The sequence below is a fragment of the Sphaerodactylus townsendi genome, linkage group LG02 (genome assembly GCF_021028975.2).
Source record: "Sphaerodactylus townsendi isolate TG3544 linkage group LG02, MPM_Stown_v2.3, whole genome shotgun sequence".
Classification (NCBI taxonomy): domain Eukaryota; kingdom Metazoa; phylum Chordata; class Lepidosauria; order Squamata; family Sphaerodactylidae; genus Sphaerodactylus; species Sphaerodactylus townsendi.
Window position 1 is genome coordinate 106,787,504 of NC_059426.1, and position 17,420 is coordinate 106,804,923.

Sequence of the window (17,420 nt, forward strand, 5' to 3'; positions counted from 1 at the left end):
CAATTAACTGCAGACACATTTTGTCTTCAGGTGAGTGACCTGTCATTTACATCAGCAAAAGCTTGCGACCCTACTGAAGTAGCATGTGTAATGCAGCAATATCATGCAAACATTTTATAAATGTATGGAGAGGAAAACATGGAGCTAGGAAGGAATTGGTAAGGCAAGTGCAAATGGTCATCTCATCTGAAAAAAAAACTATGGCAAAGAAAATAAAGGGCATAATCATGTAAAGAGAAATTTGCACACAAACTGGTGTAAACAGCTTCGTTTAAAAAGACCAGTTCCTGCTGTCTGCAGCAGAATAGTGAGGAAAGGGAAGTGGCTTGAATCCAAATCCCGGCTTTTCCTCTTAAACAGCTGATCAGTAGGAATGTAGCATATGATACAACAATGCAAGTGCATTTCTTTTTGACTTTTTCCAAGGCATCACATGCAAATGTTTTTAGTATGCTATAAAAAGAGAGCAACTTTTAGATTAATGATGAGGATAACAAGAAAGGTTTTGGTACCCAGGATGGAACTTATTTACTATGCCACGTGACATGCAAGGAAATAAACAATTTAATCTTTTCCACCAACCTTAACTCAACAACAAAGCCAGGCTTGGCATGTATAATCCATTCACAGTGAGCATTCAGGGGATAACTCTCCAACAAAATTTGCCCCTTTGATGCCTGAAGAACCTGCCCACATCCTAAAAGAGGGGGTCGGGAGGGAGAAGTCCATTAAGTTCCATAAAGAAATTGTCTCAGCTTTAGCATTTACAGGGTAAAGTATAAAAGATAAGTTAAAACCTGAGTCTTGAAATGTTGTTGACAAAAGATTCCCATGTGATGTCAACCTCTCAGTCTCTAGGATTTGAATTCAAATCACCAGCTATGTATGGCACTGTACTAGGTGCCTGGTACATCTCTTGCATTGCTGCCCGCTTGAGACTGGAAAAAAAATGTGGCAGCCATGGGGGAGGGAGCTTGAGAGGTATCAAGCACCTGGCTGGCTTCAAGGCTAATGGGCCTTGTAGTGAGTCAGAAGTTATGTTTCCTGTACCACCCATTACTCAGGTCACTATTTTGGCACTTGTTGGCAAAATTATCACACACACTTTCACAACTTCCATTTATTTCAATGAGGTCTGAGTATGAGAACTTCCTGGGGCATGGTAAGGGTTGCCAACCTCAAGGCTGTGCCTGGAGATCAGCTACTTTTACATCTGATCACCAGGCTACAGAGATTAGTTCACCTGAAGTAAATGGCTGCTTTGGAAGGTGGACTCTATGGCATTATATCCCATTGAAGTCCCTCCTCTCTCCAAACCCTGCCCTCCTCAGGTTCCACACCCAAAATATCCAGGTATTTCCCAACCTGTAGCTGGCATAAAGCAATATATTACTGTCCCTGACTTAAAGAAACCATTTTGACTGAAATATTTTAGGATGCTGCCATTAACAGGAATTTGGCATGATTGGCACATTGCATTATACCTCTTTAAATGGATACTGTCTTTATGTTGAAGACCTGGGTGCCAATTTTATACACTTCTCTAATATTTTATCTCAGTCATCTAAATATTTTATTTGTGTTTACAGTTGGGTAGCAAATACATTGTATTATCACTTTTGACAACTGAGGATGGCCAGTGGGCTGAAATAAGTCTGATGTTAGGTCATAAAGTGTGACATCGGAATTCTTTGTGTTATGTCATTGTGATTTTATGCGCATAAAATCTACTGGCCCTAGTCAATTCTTGATCAGGTGGTGAAGCAATCGGGGCATCATAAAGGAAAGACCCATGTTAAAGCCACCCTCTGCCTTGGAATTCACTGGATGATCTTAGGGCAGATACTACCTTTCTGAGCCTAACCCACCTCACAGGACTATTGTACAGAGAAAATGGAGAAAGGGAGAATCAGGTACACTGCTAAGCACTCAGCAACACTGGCTCAGTCCTAGCTCCAAACTCCTCAAGGCATTGACCACCTAGTTTTCAAGGTTGTAGGGCAAGCTCACCAGTACTGGCTCATTTGTTCCTTTATACAGGGGTGGTTTTCAGTTTCAGCTTATGCCCCACAAAACTGATAACTGTGTGTGACATTCAGGAACAAGCAAAACTCAGTATCCTCTGTTTATCGCAAGATACTATAGTGTTAAGATTTCTCCATTCGAATACCATTCCTTTTGTTAGTTTACCCTCAATTACCCTCAGTTAAGTGCACTCTCATGAAACAGAAAACAAGCTCCCAAGAGTCCATCATAAGGGTTTCATTCCACAGAGCTTGTTGGTTTCCCCTGATGTGAAAGGCTAGAGAATTAATTACTTTGCCCCCATAGCTGCCAGGATCCGTTGCAATGTACATGATAATGTGGCTTCCCACACTGAAGAGAGGAACCTAGGACTTTTTCTGGCTTCTACCTCAAAACAACCTGAGACAAAGCTGCAGGAAACCTTCAGAAAGCTTGACAAGGTCCTTGAATCACCTCAGAGAACATTCTCCTTTTGTTACAAGGGGTTTTTTTTAGTCTCCTTTATTGCTATTGCTTTTGAAGGGAAAGAACTGGTGCAAAGAGATGGCGGCGTGCAGGGAATACTGAATACACCTTTCTTTGGAGAATAGTACAGTCTGAACTTTTGTAACATTCTTGACAAGGAAATAGGACTGGCCAACAAGGCAGGTGGTCCAAAGGCTAAAGAGAGAGCTATTCAAAGGGAGCCTCCAAAAACAGGCTCATATTTTCCTCAAATGTTATTTGCATGAAATATGTTGACGATCAGATGTGATCTTCATTTCTTCTATCTTTAGTTTAATCATGAGAGGTTTACTTAATGCTCTGAAATGCTTCTAAGGAAGTTAACAGATAACCAACTTCACCATCTTCCAATTAAAAGGATCTTTTCTCTCTTATGCATAGAGAAAAACAGAGAGCTGGAAAGTTCTCAAGAATAATTTACACTCCAAATGCTAATCCTGGCAAATCCTGCATTGTTTGGGGGCGGGGGGGGGGGGGGGGAAAAAAGAATCCGTTTGGAAGATTGTCAGCATTACTGTTCCTTTTGTTTCTGAAAAGGAGGCAAAACTTTTCTGGGACACATAAAAATTCTTATTTGAGGCCAAAAATTTAGAGAAAGAAGAATAACTGAATCCTTTCAAGGGCTGTAATCCACACTAAGTGTTTACAGTGGTACCACTATTTCTTTAGAATTACTTCAAGTCCTGAGATGTCCTCTAAGCACAGTTCCATATGTATCTGTGTGGAGTTCCTCTAGCAAACTGATAGAACAGAAAAGTATGTTGAGCAAGCAATATCACTAGGCACTTGGGAATACACTGAAGACTGGATGTCAAGTCTCTGCAGGTATGTATTTTCCAACTGGAGAAAAACCTGACAGGATAATATTTAATACTGAAATTTCAAATTTCTTCCCTCACCATCCTGACCTATTTATTTGTTTACATTATTCACAGTCCATTTTTCTCATGAATCTCAAGGTGGATTACATGGCGTGCCAGTGCAATCAATAGAACGGGATGTCCAATAAGCAATGTAATAAGATTAGGTTTGCAGAAATTAAAACCAAGTAAAAATCTGGAGCAAAGCTGAAACAAAGCATAAGCATTAATATGCCATATTAAATGATGAAAAAAATAACATGATAGGATAATTCATACAGCAACAGATAGTGTACTAGACACAGTAATATATTCCATAGTCTCTTTCCTCATGATAACAGCCTCTGTTCAGGTTTCCTTGCAGGCAATTGTGGCTAAGGTCTTTCCATTAAACACCCACTCTCCTAATCCATTTGTCATTTTATTAACACCCAAAACAAAGTTGATTTTCCACTACTTTTCAAGCCTTCCTAATGTTTGTGTCCAGCTGCTATTAATAACAGTCCCACAGGCAAGATGGTAGTTGAAGAAGACACATTAGGGCCTTACTTAGCCACTTTAGCAACTCTGTTTTTCTAACAGAGGTTGTTAAATCCTGGAAATGTAGGAGGACATGTAAAAAGGGGATAATAGCAAAAGGGGAAACAAATGTTCTCATTGTAAAAGGGTTTAATTTCAGTTATCCTGTGTGCCAACTTGTGTGCCATTTGTAATACACGAAGCTGGGATTTAAACAAGCCATATAAATAATGAAATATAATAAAATGTACAGTTCTTCACACTCTTTCTCAGCATCTAAAATTATAAGATGCAAAATACTGTAAGCAAAAGCATATTTAAAAGAGATTGATACACAGATTGGTTTCCAGCCAAATTGGGATAGAAAGCTGGGGTTTTGGCTGTCGTTTTTTTTTCAATTGAAACCAAGGGGGTAAAACTGGCTTTTGGCCAGGTCATTTGGCTTAATTGGATTGAGAAATAAACTGATTTTCTTCCTGGTGCTCCTTTTTATCAATAGAAATATCTTTTCTAGATGAAGTAGAGGCAGAACTGAAAAGAAAAACAGCACAGAAATAGTGATGGAGAAATTTTCATTTTACATGGCTCTTATCTACACTACTATTTATGTCACTACATAAGCAGGCCCACCCCATACACATATACACTTTGACCCCAGTTGACCCCATTTTCTGAAGGTTGACCCAGGATGTTTGCTCTGCAGGCTCCGATCCTGGGTGCTTTTCAGTCCAAAAAGTACATAGTTGTGTTCAGCTGGTCCTGCTGGTTCTGGCAATATATAGTTTTCTGATTTTTAAAATTTTTTGGAGGAGCTATCTTTGAAGATATGCAGACATGCACAAGAGAATCTTAGCCACTCAGAGACCTCCCATTGAAAAGCATTGGGACAGCGGAGGACAGGTCTGCTGCCCATTGAGAAGCATCATGTATAGCTCCTCCTCCAAAAAAGGGGGGGACTATATATTGCCAGAATCAGCAGGATCAGCTGAGTATAACTATGTACTTTTTGAGCTAAAAAGGCACCCAGGATTGAAGCCTGGAGAGCAAACATTCTGGGGCAACCTTCAGAAAATGGCAGCAAGGAGAATCCCTTCAAATGCACACACAATGTGCAAGCTGATGATGAAATTGACCAGAGAGCAAAATGGTCAAGTGGGAAACAGCCTCTTTTCCCCTCTGATGCCTTTGCTGTCTGCAAAGCACACCAGAAGTCACCTCTTTTTAAGACAACCCCCGGACATATTATTTTGGGTGTGTGGAGTGAAAAGAGGCAGTCGCACAGACATCTCATAGACATCTTTTGGCATGGACCGCTGTTAGCCCTTATGGTAGCAAATCAATGATGGAATCATAGAACCAGTGGCAGAATCACTGGTGTTTTCCGGATAGACATAATATCCCGGGGGGAAACTGGGATCATACATAGCAGGATGTTTGTATCTTGGTTTCTCCCTCCGCACAGCTGCCCGTTATCACATTCAGACTGGGAGGAAGAACTCCAGGTGATTATGCAGGGCCCCCGGTTTAATTTCATTTTCCATGGCAACATTGCCACGCATGCGCAAACAGTCCTGTTTTTCCTGGATGACCTGACGGTCGTGAACTGTGGGGGGTATAGGGAGAGTAGGCAGTGAGGCACAAAAATGTCTGCCCAATCCCCCGGGGAGCAGGATCGGCGTGGGCTTTTTCAAAAGAACTGCCAATTATCGATTTTTGAAAGCCATGGAATAAGGGAAATCTTGCGGGGCGGGCCCAAGGTAGGCCCAGAAGCCATGTGGAAGTCATGCCCAAACCGGGATGTTTCACCTCCTTATCCCAGGATATACGGTCCATGCGGAAAATGCCATAGAACCAATGCCAAATACAGGGTTGATTATCTAAGACCACCTGCTAAATGCATTTTGGCCCTCAGGTCTTCTTCAGTAATCTAATTGCAGCATATTATGCACACATAAGCATAAATTAAACAAATAGAACAATTAGAATTTTGTAACGGCTCAGCTGTGTACTTTGTGCTTATGAAATTAGTTTGTTACTGAAGTATGTTGTATAAGCACACATCCAAGGAATACAGTCTTAATATTTTCTTTTTAAATAGGTTTCTTCTAAAATGTGCGTATCATTTTTGAGGATAGGAATCAAACTTTTTGAAAAATCAGGTTGTCTTTTTCCTGTCTTCCCTTGGAAATGTTTCTGAGCATGACCTTCTGGAGGGACTGGCACACTACAATTAATTGTAAAATATGAGTTATGAGGAATGTGGGCTCTTTTGTGTACTTTATAACTATCCTTGCTGGCTTGCTTCTTTAGTTTTTCAATTGGCTCACCACTGTTCAAACTTGGACTCTGCTGTCTATTCCTGAGGGACACCAAGATATTGTAAGATGCAAAAAAAATTGTGCAAGAAGTTCAGGGACAGAAAAAGAGCGGCATACATTTTGCTCCAGGAAAACTTAAGAATATTATAGGACAGCAACAGCCAAGATTACATGCAGCCATAATCTGTCAAGTACCTAGTATAACTGTAAAAATATTAGTGCTGTTACACTAAGCCTGTTGTTTCATGACTCACATTTGGGAAAAAACTAGAGCCAGTTGAGCTTGGTTGCAGCCAGTTAAGTTGTTTATTTATTGTACTCTTAATAAAATACAGTAATGTTACTGTTACTGTACCCAGAATTGATTCTGGACCTAAATGTAGGGTTGCCAGGCCAAATGGATGGATTGGGTGGGTGGTGACATGGAGGGGAATGTGATGTCGCTACATCACTAGCTCTAAGAATTGCTAGAAACCTTATAATAAAACGATAGAGGTATAATCATAGCAGAAGGCCTTGCAATTCTACCTACTGGAAAATATTTTGTAATAGCAATGTGGACACTTTAGAATTGCAATGTGATACGGAGAAATCCAGGCTTTTCAGCCTTAGTCTTTTTCCCATGGTTGTATGACCCTACTTTCTCTTAGTGCTTGACAAACATCAATATTACCCTAAAGAAGTTTTTCATATGACAGTTTTTCATATGATAGAGAAAATGCACTCAAGTGTTAGGGAGAGTACAAAGTCTCTGAAGAAAGTGGTAGGGATGCAAAAATGGTAAAAGCAGGCAGAAATGGTGAGAAACTGACATTGGTACAATTTTACAGTGATTTTTATTATGTACTAAACAGGGTAGTCATGGGAATCATCCACTTTTGCTGCTAGCCCTCAGACACATGTTGGAACAAGAATCTGTGGGTGGCTTCAGATACTCTGGTAAGACTGCAAAGAACCTTTTTTCTGAATCTCACGGAAAGTAGGAGAAATGCATACATTCCTTAGTAGTAAGAGGTGAGTTCTTCAGTGTTAGGAAGGCCCTTGCTGCAGGAAATAAATGCCTCTCCTTTCTCAGAAATGATAGAAGCATTATTCACTCATGCTTTCTCCCTTGTCACTTCAGAAGAATGTCACAGTTTCACAGCAAAAAAGCTGCAATTTGGCAACTATGAAACTACAGTTCTCACAAAAGAAATGCTTGTTTGGGTGATGATATCTGAATCATACAGCAATAGTTCAAATACCTTGGGCTTAGCATCTGGTAAGGCTCCATAGAATCTGGTAAGGCTTCAAGACTCTGGAATGAGCATTCAGAAGTAACTACATACTGATGTCAGAGATTGTAATAGATATGAGTCCTTCCCATGTGCCCCTTTTGGACACTGGGAAAGCACTCTTATATCATAAAATTTACAAGTTAGATTACATAAAGATTACACTTCAGCAGATATGAAATTCTGTGTCTGATTCAATTAAATGTTTGAAAATGAGAGATACTATTGAGTTAAACAAAGGCATTTTATAACCAACACTATCTCTGTGCCTCATCAACTCAACCTGTTCTGCCCTCAAATCAGTATTTAGCAAGCACTTGCCAGTGCACACAAGGAGTTCCCATGCAGCATGATTTCCTTATAAAATTGTTAACTCCTGCTTGAAAAACAGTGCTGGCAGCAGAGCGGGGGAGGGGGAATTCTGAGGAATGAAGGGAGCCCAACAGGCATGTGGTAAGAGACAAACCATCTATTATGTGCATCCAGGGAATTTCTTAAAGTACCAGAGATGGAAGTGTGCCAAACTCAGCCCTGTTACCATCCATCCACAGCATCAAGATCAGCCATGGAAAGCAGCAGCCCCAGCAGTGCTCTGCCATTAGTTGGCAGCCTGCAGCAAGTCAGCTCCTTCCTTCCTTCCTTCCTTCCTTCCTTCCTTCCTTCCTTCCTTCCTTCCTTCCTTCCTTCCTTCCTTCCTTCCTTCCTTCCTTCCTTCCTTCCTTCCTTCCTTCCTTCCTTCCTTCCTTCCTTCCTTCCTTCCTTCCTTCCTTCCTTCCTTCCTTCCTTCCCCAACAAGGGTGCCAATATTATAGTCTAAAGATCAGTTGCAATTTTGCCTTTCTCCCCATTGAGGATCCAAATCAATTTAACATCATTCTTCTTCCTTCCCTTTTATCCTTGCAATAACACTGGGAGGCAGGTTACGCTGAGAAAGTGTAACTCAGTGAGCTTCCAGGGCACAAGTGGGGATTCAAATCCAGTTCTCCCACATACCAGTCCGACACTCTTAACCACTATACCACACTGGCTCTCCAAGATGGTAACCCTGTTTCATTAGGAAATTCATATTAATAAAATATGTACAAGGAGATCAGAAATAGACAGGATCAGAAATAGACTCTTCTGACGCTGAAGAATTCAAAATTATAACTGTATTCTAATCATTTATGGATGTGTGCAATTCAGGTCTATAAATATACATCCTATTTTCTGCTAAGAATTTAAGAGAGCATTTTGTTGACACATGTTATGTATGAAATATCATAGAATAGGAACAAGCTATTGGTTACATTTTTATAACCAAGAACTAGGTCCTTAAAAACTCACAAAAATTAAAATGCAAATGTAAATAAAATATAATACATACAAACAGCTCCCTGACTTGGATAGCCTCAGGCTAGGAAGATTGTGTCAAATCTCAGAAGCTAAGCAGGGTAGCTCCTTGATAGTATTTAGATGGGAGACCTCCAAAGCAATCCAGGGTCGTGTTGCAGAGGCAGGCAATGGAAAACCACCTCTGAATGTCACTTGCCTTGAAAACCCCATCAGATGTCACCATAAGTCCAGCGGTGTACCGTCAATAGGGACATGGGGATTCCCATGTTCCTGGGTGCATGCCATTTTGTCACGTGGGGGGCGGAGGCACTTGCGGCTTCCCCCGTGCCAGGGTGCCTCTCGCCAGCTGAGTTGTATGCCGCATCCACAGGCCAGCTCCTGCCCACCTGAGGGAGGCTGGGGAGGGCAAGAGCTGGCCCGTTGCCAAGCCCCACTCTCCCTGGCCTCCCTACAGGCTGGCTCCAAGGAGGTTGGTGAGGGCAGGGCCTGGTGGTTGGTGGCCCAGGCCGGCCCATAGAGGGCAGGAGTTGGCTGGCTGCCACAGCACTCACCCAAATCGCCCAGCCAGGTTGCCCACTACTGGATCCTGCCCTCCCAGGTCTCCAAGGAAGGCAGGAGCCAGCCTGCAGGGAGGCTGCCCACCCCCCTCCATCAGAGGCTGTGCCTGCCTCACAGGCCTGTGGCAAGCTCCCAGTCTGCAAAGGTAAGTGGGGTGCAGGGAGGGGGTGTGGGGAGGCGCCCCGAGCAGGTGTTGCCACGGGCGCCATTTCCCCCAGTATGCCTCTGCATAGGTCAGCTGTGACTTGATGGCAATAAATAAATAAAAACAGCTCTCCATCTTAATATTCTAATTAATTAATTAATGCTTGCTACCCACTGTCCATAGTCTGGGTCTTGTTCTGGGAGGGCAGTTCTTCGGAACTTGCTCAATATTTCCCCTGCCTCTTTTCATGCCATTTGCCACCCTCTCCCAACAATGAAGCTGTCACTGGTAATACTCACTCATGCAGTCCCCACCATACCAGCCTGCTCTGCATTCTGCACAGTAGATACCCTTGATGTAGAAGTTGTCCAGTGTTCCCCCCCAGGAGCCATTGCGGCAAGTCTTGCAGTTCTCAAAAATCATGCAGCCTGAAAGAAGAAAGCCCAGCTGGTTAATGGAAGCCCAATTCTTTAGTTTTACAGAGTAGGGAATGCAACCCAAAAAGTCCATAGCAATTCATAAACATTTATTCTGGAATAAAAACTTGTTGATCTTTAAGATGCCACAAGACTCCCATTTATCTTTGAGTGGGAAATGATGCTCATCATCCATGATCTTCTCAAACAAATATTTGAGAAATTGCAGTGTACGTGTGTCATTCAACACCAGCATGCCACCAACCTCTTACCTCCCCTGCCCAGAGCAGCCCACATTTCTCCTCTCTTTGTTCTTCAGTCATCATTAAATAGAATCACGATAATTTAGGAAGTCTTATTGGACATGTCCTGCTTGCTACACCGTGTTTGAAGATACCTGGGGTAGCAAGGGAGAAAGGAGAATTAGCTGATCTAGCATGGGTGCACAGGAGAGGAGATGTATGGTGGTAGAGGCTCCTCAATCCATGGCCTGAGGACACTGCCATATCTCATCTCATCTTATCAAAGAGCTGGTTGTGATTCCTGTGTAAATAAAGCCACATTAATAGCATATCAGACTATTGGCCCCTGTAGTCCAACATTAGCTGCTCTGACTAGCAATGGATCTCCAAGTTATCAGAACAGATTCTTCTGAATCCTGAGATCCATTGTTACTAGAGGTTCTGTAGACTGAACCTAGGACCTTTTGCATGCAGCTGTACACACTCTACTACTATGTTCTGGCCCATCGATATTAGACTGGCTGTTGTGTTTGCATTGAGGTAGTCATTGTGTATTTCCCCCTGCCAGCAACCTGGAGGACAAAAATGTCCCAGCCATAATATTTATTTATTTAAAACATTTTGTGCTACTTTTTCTTCTGATCAGGATCTGCAAATCAGCATACATAAAAACAATGTAAACATGTAAGCAACTACAGTATAGTTGAAAATATAAAATAATTCATACATAAAAGCCACTGTAGGCAAAAACTACACATTGAAGAAGGACTGAACCAACATTTTAAAGCCTAGTCTATTTGTAGTGACAGAATGTTCTTCATCTGGATCTCAGGCCCCTTCCGCACACGCAAAATAATGCGTTTCCAAACCACTTTCACAACTGTTTGCAAGTGGACTTTGCCATTCCGCACAGCTTCAAAGAGCACTGAAAGCAGTTTGAAAGTGCATTATTCTGCATGTGCGGAATGAGCCTCAGTCTCAGAGAAAGGCCTGCAGTTTACATAAATACCTCAGTATTATGTGAAAAAAATGCAATGCTATTGTTACAGAACCTAAGCTTTTGGGGTCAACAATTTGCAGCAACTGACAGTGGGTTGCCTTACTCATGGATAAGTAAGATGGAGATACTGTGGTGGTTCCAATTCTCTAAGCCTTCCTCTAGCCTGACTTGAAGTGGCTCTTCTGTTGTAGGAAAACTCACTCAATTTGGATGAAGGCTTCTTGGTGAATTCTTAACAGCCACTCAGTTTGGAGGAAGGTTCTGTAGCCTGAAGACAGCTTCAAACTTTGGCCAGTGGAGTGGTATGACTGGGTTAGAAACCATCCCACTATGCTAAAGCTGGCAGGGACACCATTTTAACCAAACAGCAAGAATAAAAAAAATAAAAAGTTGACTTTGTGGATCAATTGTGGCTGAGTAAGGACATCCCTAATCTAGACAGATCAATCTGGTATGAGGATTTAAATATTCTTTAGGGTAATATAGAACAGTAGAATAGAAATCCAAGATGAATAGCTTCAGAGAAGTGTTGGTCTGCAGTAGAATAGCTAGACTGGAGTCCAGTAGCATCTTAGAAACCAACAAGATTTGGGGGGTATAAGCTTTCAAGAGTAAAAAAAAAAACTTTGACCCTCAAAAGTGTATGCCAAAAAATCTTGTTGGTTTCTAAGTGCTATTGGAGTCCAATCTAGCAGAGTGATGAGAACCTCCCCCCCCCCCCGTGTGTGTGTGTACATCCTTCTGAGTTTATGAATGAACTCCAGAAATCTTGTAATAAATGAACGCAGCAATCTTGTAATTCCTTGAAGCTTCTCTGTTTGATGACTGCCACCCATAGGTCTGCAATGGAATAACCTGGAAGATTAAAATATTCCTCCACTAATTTTTTTTAGTGCTGTGGTATTTTATGTTGGATTGCTGTCCATTTATTCTTTTGTGTAGGTACTGACCCATTTGTGCAATGTAGAGAATGGAAGGGCATTGCTAGCATTTGATAGCATATATAGCATTGGAAGATGAACCAGTGAATTAACAAGGCTGGTGCAGTTAGGTTTGGAGATTATGCTGCCTAAGTGAATATGCACAGGGCTGCACTGATATTCATCCAGTTGTTTATCCTTTCCTATCCCTGTGTTGTCACTTTTAATATCCTTTTACTGAGAGTGAACTCAGCAGCTCCTTTCCAAACTTGTTTAATAAAGCAGTGCACAAACCAGCCCTTGGAGACCAAGGAATTAAAATCTCCATCTAGCACTGAAGCCAAGAATGGCTTTACCCTCTGGAGATCTTCCAGCCACGCATGGTGAAATCCTGGAAACATTCAGCTCCTAGTGTGAGGTTATATTTCTAGAAACAGGAACACGCTAAAGGCAATATGTTAAATGCATTAACTCTCATCAGTACAGTGAACCGTTTGCATTGGCATCCATTCCTCTCCAAGGAGAGAAAAGGCTATTCATCATCAAAGTCTGGCAGGCAAAATAAGCTGCATGCTCCACTAAGCTAGCTACAAGAATTGCTGTCATAGGCATGCACAACAATTCATGTCTTGCATGAACTGGGATGGGACAGGGCAATACAGCAACACACCTGGGTGGATGAGGCAGGAGTCACACTCGTTGTCCTCGTTCCTGCAGCAGGGAATGGTGTAACCCACAATTTCTTTCCGCCCAGGACAGATACACTTGATCTGATCATACTCACAACATTCCCGACACATGATATTCCATTCAGCTCCGGGACAGTTTTCATTGATCACTGTATATTCTGCAAAAAAATCAAGACAGTGGGTCAGAGGAGAATTCTATTCTATTTTTGTTTTAAGTACATCAGAAGCTAAGAACACTTTGTCACTTTTAGCCAATGCAAGGTATCCAACAGAAGAAAATGAGACAATGAAATATAAAGAGACAGAAATATAAAGACACAAAAAAAATAACAATATTAAAACAGTAGAATCTGAACTATACTTAAGAACAGATAAATCTTCAAGATATTCTTCTATTACAGACAGGCACCTGAAGCTGGAAGAATGCTTCAAACTTTCCTCAATAGAATGATAGGATACTGGTAGGATTTACACCATAGATTTAAAAAGTTGGAGCAAATTCAGAATTTAAATCTAATGTGGGAATGGGGCAGCAGTCTTGTGACTCACAATTCCTTGTTTGAGAGAACATTTTATATTTATGTGTGGCCCACTGAGCTATTACTAGATTTCTTCCAGGGAACGCTGGTTTCCATTTTGCCTTAAAAAAAAATCTTCCTAAACCTTACTCTTCTAGTTATATTTGCATATGTCGTGCCAAAGATATATAAAGCCATTTTCTATGCTTTACATATGTTTTCCCCTGCCCTGCACTTTTCAGATCAGTGGCTTTTTCCATGCTAATCCATCACTCAGTTCCATAACTTTCCTTGTAAGATTTCCTTGAGGAGAAAAGGAATGGAGGGTCAATCTACTGAAATATGCAATATTCAAACATATTTGGAAATTTCAAAAGTAATTCATTATCTCACTAAAACCGCTTTGTAGACTTTAAATGTAGAAGCATATCCCTCTGTACAGGGTTTAGAAGGGGGAACATCACAAGCAGGAGCCATATTCTGCCACTGAAGCCCTCATTAGTTTTTTACATGACACAAAGGCGTAACCAACCACAACCTGCTTGCCTATAGGAAAAAGTTAGTTCTTGACATGGAATTATCTTATACTGCACCTCCCTATTTTGGGGGGCCATTTTACCAAATATTTTCAATATGATTGTACCACCAGATACTGAGCAAGAAAGATTTCTATGCAAATGTATTTCAGCCTTAAGAACGATGAGCATCTTACTGAACTAGATCCATATTTGCCTTCTAATTGGCAACATTTAGCCAGAAAACATTTTTAAAGTAGTTGTTTCTTTACATTCTGCAGGTCTTGACCAAAGTTCTTGATGCAGTTTACAGTAAAATGCAAAATGCAAAGTTAGAATTGTGCCTTGGTTGCACCACCAGAGGATGTTCCTAACCTACAGTGCTTTGGGCTTCATATAATTCAGCTGCTACAGTACATTTGTTTTATATAATGCAAATTATTACTCCCAGATGGCACTTCCAATTATAACAACTGTGAATTATGATTCTATTGTTACAACCTTTGTACCTCCCTTTAAAATATTTTATTCATTTAATATTACAGCTGAGACAAAATTATTGCAATCTTTGATGGAAGCAATTAGCACTTCTGGAGGAACAAAGATTTCCACTTGCAGAATATTATCGCCCCACTTTTTGCCTTCTGCAGCAGCCAAAAAGGCTCACCAAACCTGTTGCAGGTGCATTTGGGGGTTCTATGGGAGGCAAGATGGGAAAACTGTCTCCAAGCACAGTTCCTTGTGCCTGTAAAAATGCTAGTTTGGACAAAAGCCCATATTATTAATCCACTTTTCATTTTAAAATATCTGTACTGTTGTTATTTGAAAAGTTATTCTATTTAGCACATCATGCCAATTCTTTTTAAAGAAATTCCAGACAGAAACAGCCAAAACTGTAACTGTTAGCTAAGAGAACCATTCAACAGATTCCATCTTTCTTCAACATAATATCTGCATTGAGTAACCTGAAATCTAATGGGTTGGCAGTGCTGTCAGTATGCCCCTCAATGAACAGATGGACCGGAGGACCATTTCTATGGAGTCTGGAGACAAGAAACAAAAGAAGAGGTTGCAGAGATGAAATAAGAAAGAAATGTGATAAGGTTCTGCTTTGTTCCTGGCAAAAACAACTTCCTGTTATGTATTTTCTCAAACAAAACCCTTTTAACCTTCACATTTTTGCTGGGTTTCTGGCTCTGAACTAGTTATTAGCAAAGGCCATATTCTAAAAGGCCGTATCCTGAAAAAGGCAGGCAGGTTGAAATCACACTGAAATTAGATGTGTGTTTTTATGGTTATATTTTATTTATTAAAATTTTACATCCCATTTTTCCTTGTAGTTCAAGGTAGTTTACATTAATAGTTTAAAATAGTTCCAATTAAACCAGAATAAAACGACGAACCTGAAATGTTTCCTTCTCTCCACTTCCCTTTAAAGATACCTCCCTGAAAAGCCCCGTCAAAAAAAAGCAAGCATTGCTGCACCTCCAGAAGATCTCTGAGGCCCCCTGCACCTCTTGAGCTCTCCCAAGCTCTAATCGTTCACTCAAAAAGCCACCTTCTCTCTTTCTGGGACAAGTGGGTTCAGGCCCTCTAGAATATCAGCCTTCCCAATCAGCATGATTGATTCTAAGGGAACTAACTGCAGCTTCGTTGTCCAACTTTGGGTCTTCATTCTCTACACCACTCCCCGCCACAATATTTATGGTTCACTTCTAAGCTGTAATTCTGTATCTTCTACCTGGTATGTACTGGTTCACAAATGTACATAGAAGGAGGCTCTAAAATTAGGTTTCTGGAGTGCCCTTCCACTCAGTAAGAAAAAAAAGTGGATGAGGAAGTATTGTATTAATAGTCAAATAAGGCAGTTGTAACCTCTAACTGTGGGTTCTGTGGGGCAGTACTTGGAATGAGTTGCAACAACAATTTTTAAACAACAAAATGGTTTACTTTTCTTTACAATTAACACTTTTAAAACATCAACATTTAACGTTACAATTCAAGGTCCTGTTCAGGTTGCATTTCAAGTCCTTCTATTTACAGTCTACTGATATTGCCAAGTCCAAATTCTTCTTTGCAAGTTGGCTGGCTCCTGAAGACTCCAAGGGCTTGATGAACAGGTTGCAACATGATGAAGGTCTCCAGGAGAACTCTCACCCATTACAACCACAAAAGAAAACCCTGAAACAATAAACTCCAACATTTACAACATAGCAAAAACAACTACCTTCCCAGTAGCTCCAACTAATATTGCAATTACCTTAACAAGGTGTTAAGGGCTTATAGAAATCAAGGTCCGAGTCTGGTACCCTTGTCTTCTGCAAAGAGCTCTTGCAGCCTTTCTGCTGCTCTGAGTCTCCACCCCCTTACTGGGTCAACCCATTCTGGGCATGGGGGTTACACAGTGACTATAACAAATATTTTGCTCTTTGTTATCACTCTTACAAGACTTCACCAGTAGCAGCTGGTGAATTTGGGAGGTGGGGGGGGGGGGCTGTAGTGGGTGTGCATGTTGTTATTCACAACCATGGCATGTACGACTTCTGTGCACCTGTGCATTTTTCTCTGCCAGTGCTTATTTTTGGACACTTGCTACTTCCTGAAACCAGTTGATCATCACAGCTATCTTGCCTCTATTCAGTGATCATACCTACTAAATGGAATCAAGTAGAAAACAAATATCTAGAAAGGCTTAGGTCTAGTTTAAATGATACATGTACCTTGCTGGTGATACAAAGTCTTCCATGAGTATTGTCCAATGTGTTGTTCATGGCAAAGGATAATATGGATTTTATGATCTAAGATACTTTTAAAACATTTTTCCATGTGATATGTACTCTGCCTTTGGAACTCCAGGTTCCATATATCAAAAGTCATTGTTTCTAAGGGAAACTGTAGGAGCTTTATCTGAATCTAGTGATTTGAAAGAGAACCGTAGGCATACAGAAGGCTATGATAGTCTCCCTTCTTTTAGATGTTTTGGAATCAAAACACATTGACAAGGCAGATCCTTGATGCTCAAATGCCAGAGGCTTAAAAAGGTTACATCAAATGGAATTCTTGAGGTGAATGCTTGATGCAGCAAGCCAACAACTCATCATGCCAAAAGCATGTGGTAATTTTTACAAATACACGACAGAGTTCAGTTTATTAAATACAGTCATAGACCAGCACAGTAAAAAATACACTACATAAAAAGTAGATAACTTTATGTAGTAGGCATACTATTTAGACCAAGATCCTATATCTTGGCTCTTTTTGACTTGCATGGTATAGAGAGTTGGGATAATAAAAATGCGATTAAATCCATGCTTACCGTATTTTACTTAATTGATACCTCACCTTTCTCCCCTGGGAACACCAAGTGGCTTATAACAGCCTCATCTCTGCTTCTGCTTTATTGTGAGTGGTAGGTTAGGCTGGGAATATGGGACTTCCCCAAATCACCCTGTAAGCTTCTGTAGCAGTGGGGCAGAGGCGTAGTTCCAAGGGGGGATGCGCGACACACCGGGTGAGCCCCTATGGGGGTGTGGAGAGGGTGTTCTGGGGGCATGGCGGGGGTGTTCCGGGCCGGGGGGCGGA

At 41.1% G+C, this 17,420-nt stretch overlaps 1 protein-coding gene across 1 annotated transcript in view; it reads right to left on the reverse strand.

Moving 5' to 3' along the window:
• The window catches only part of PAMR1 (peptidase domain containing associated with muscle regeneration 1), a 67,947-nt gene extending 54,984 nt beyond the window's left edge, over positions 1 to 12,963 (reverse strand). The window contains 3 exon segments of the mRNA XM_048487145.1: positions 583 to 697; positions 9,838 to 9,966; positions 12,787 to 12,963. Of these exon segments, the coding sequence (XP_048343102.1) occupies positions 583 to 697; positions 9,838 to 9,966; positions 12,787 to 12,916 (374 nt within the window). The 5' untranslated portion in view covers positions 12,917 to 12,963.
• Positions 12,964 to 17,420: the final 4,457 nt, after the last annotated feature.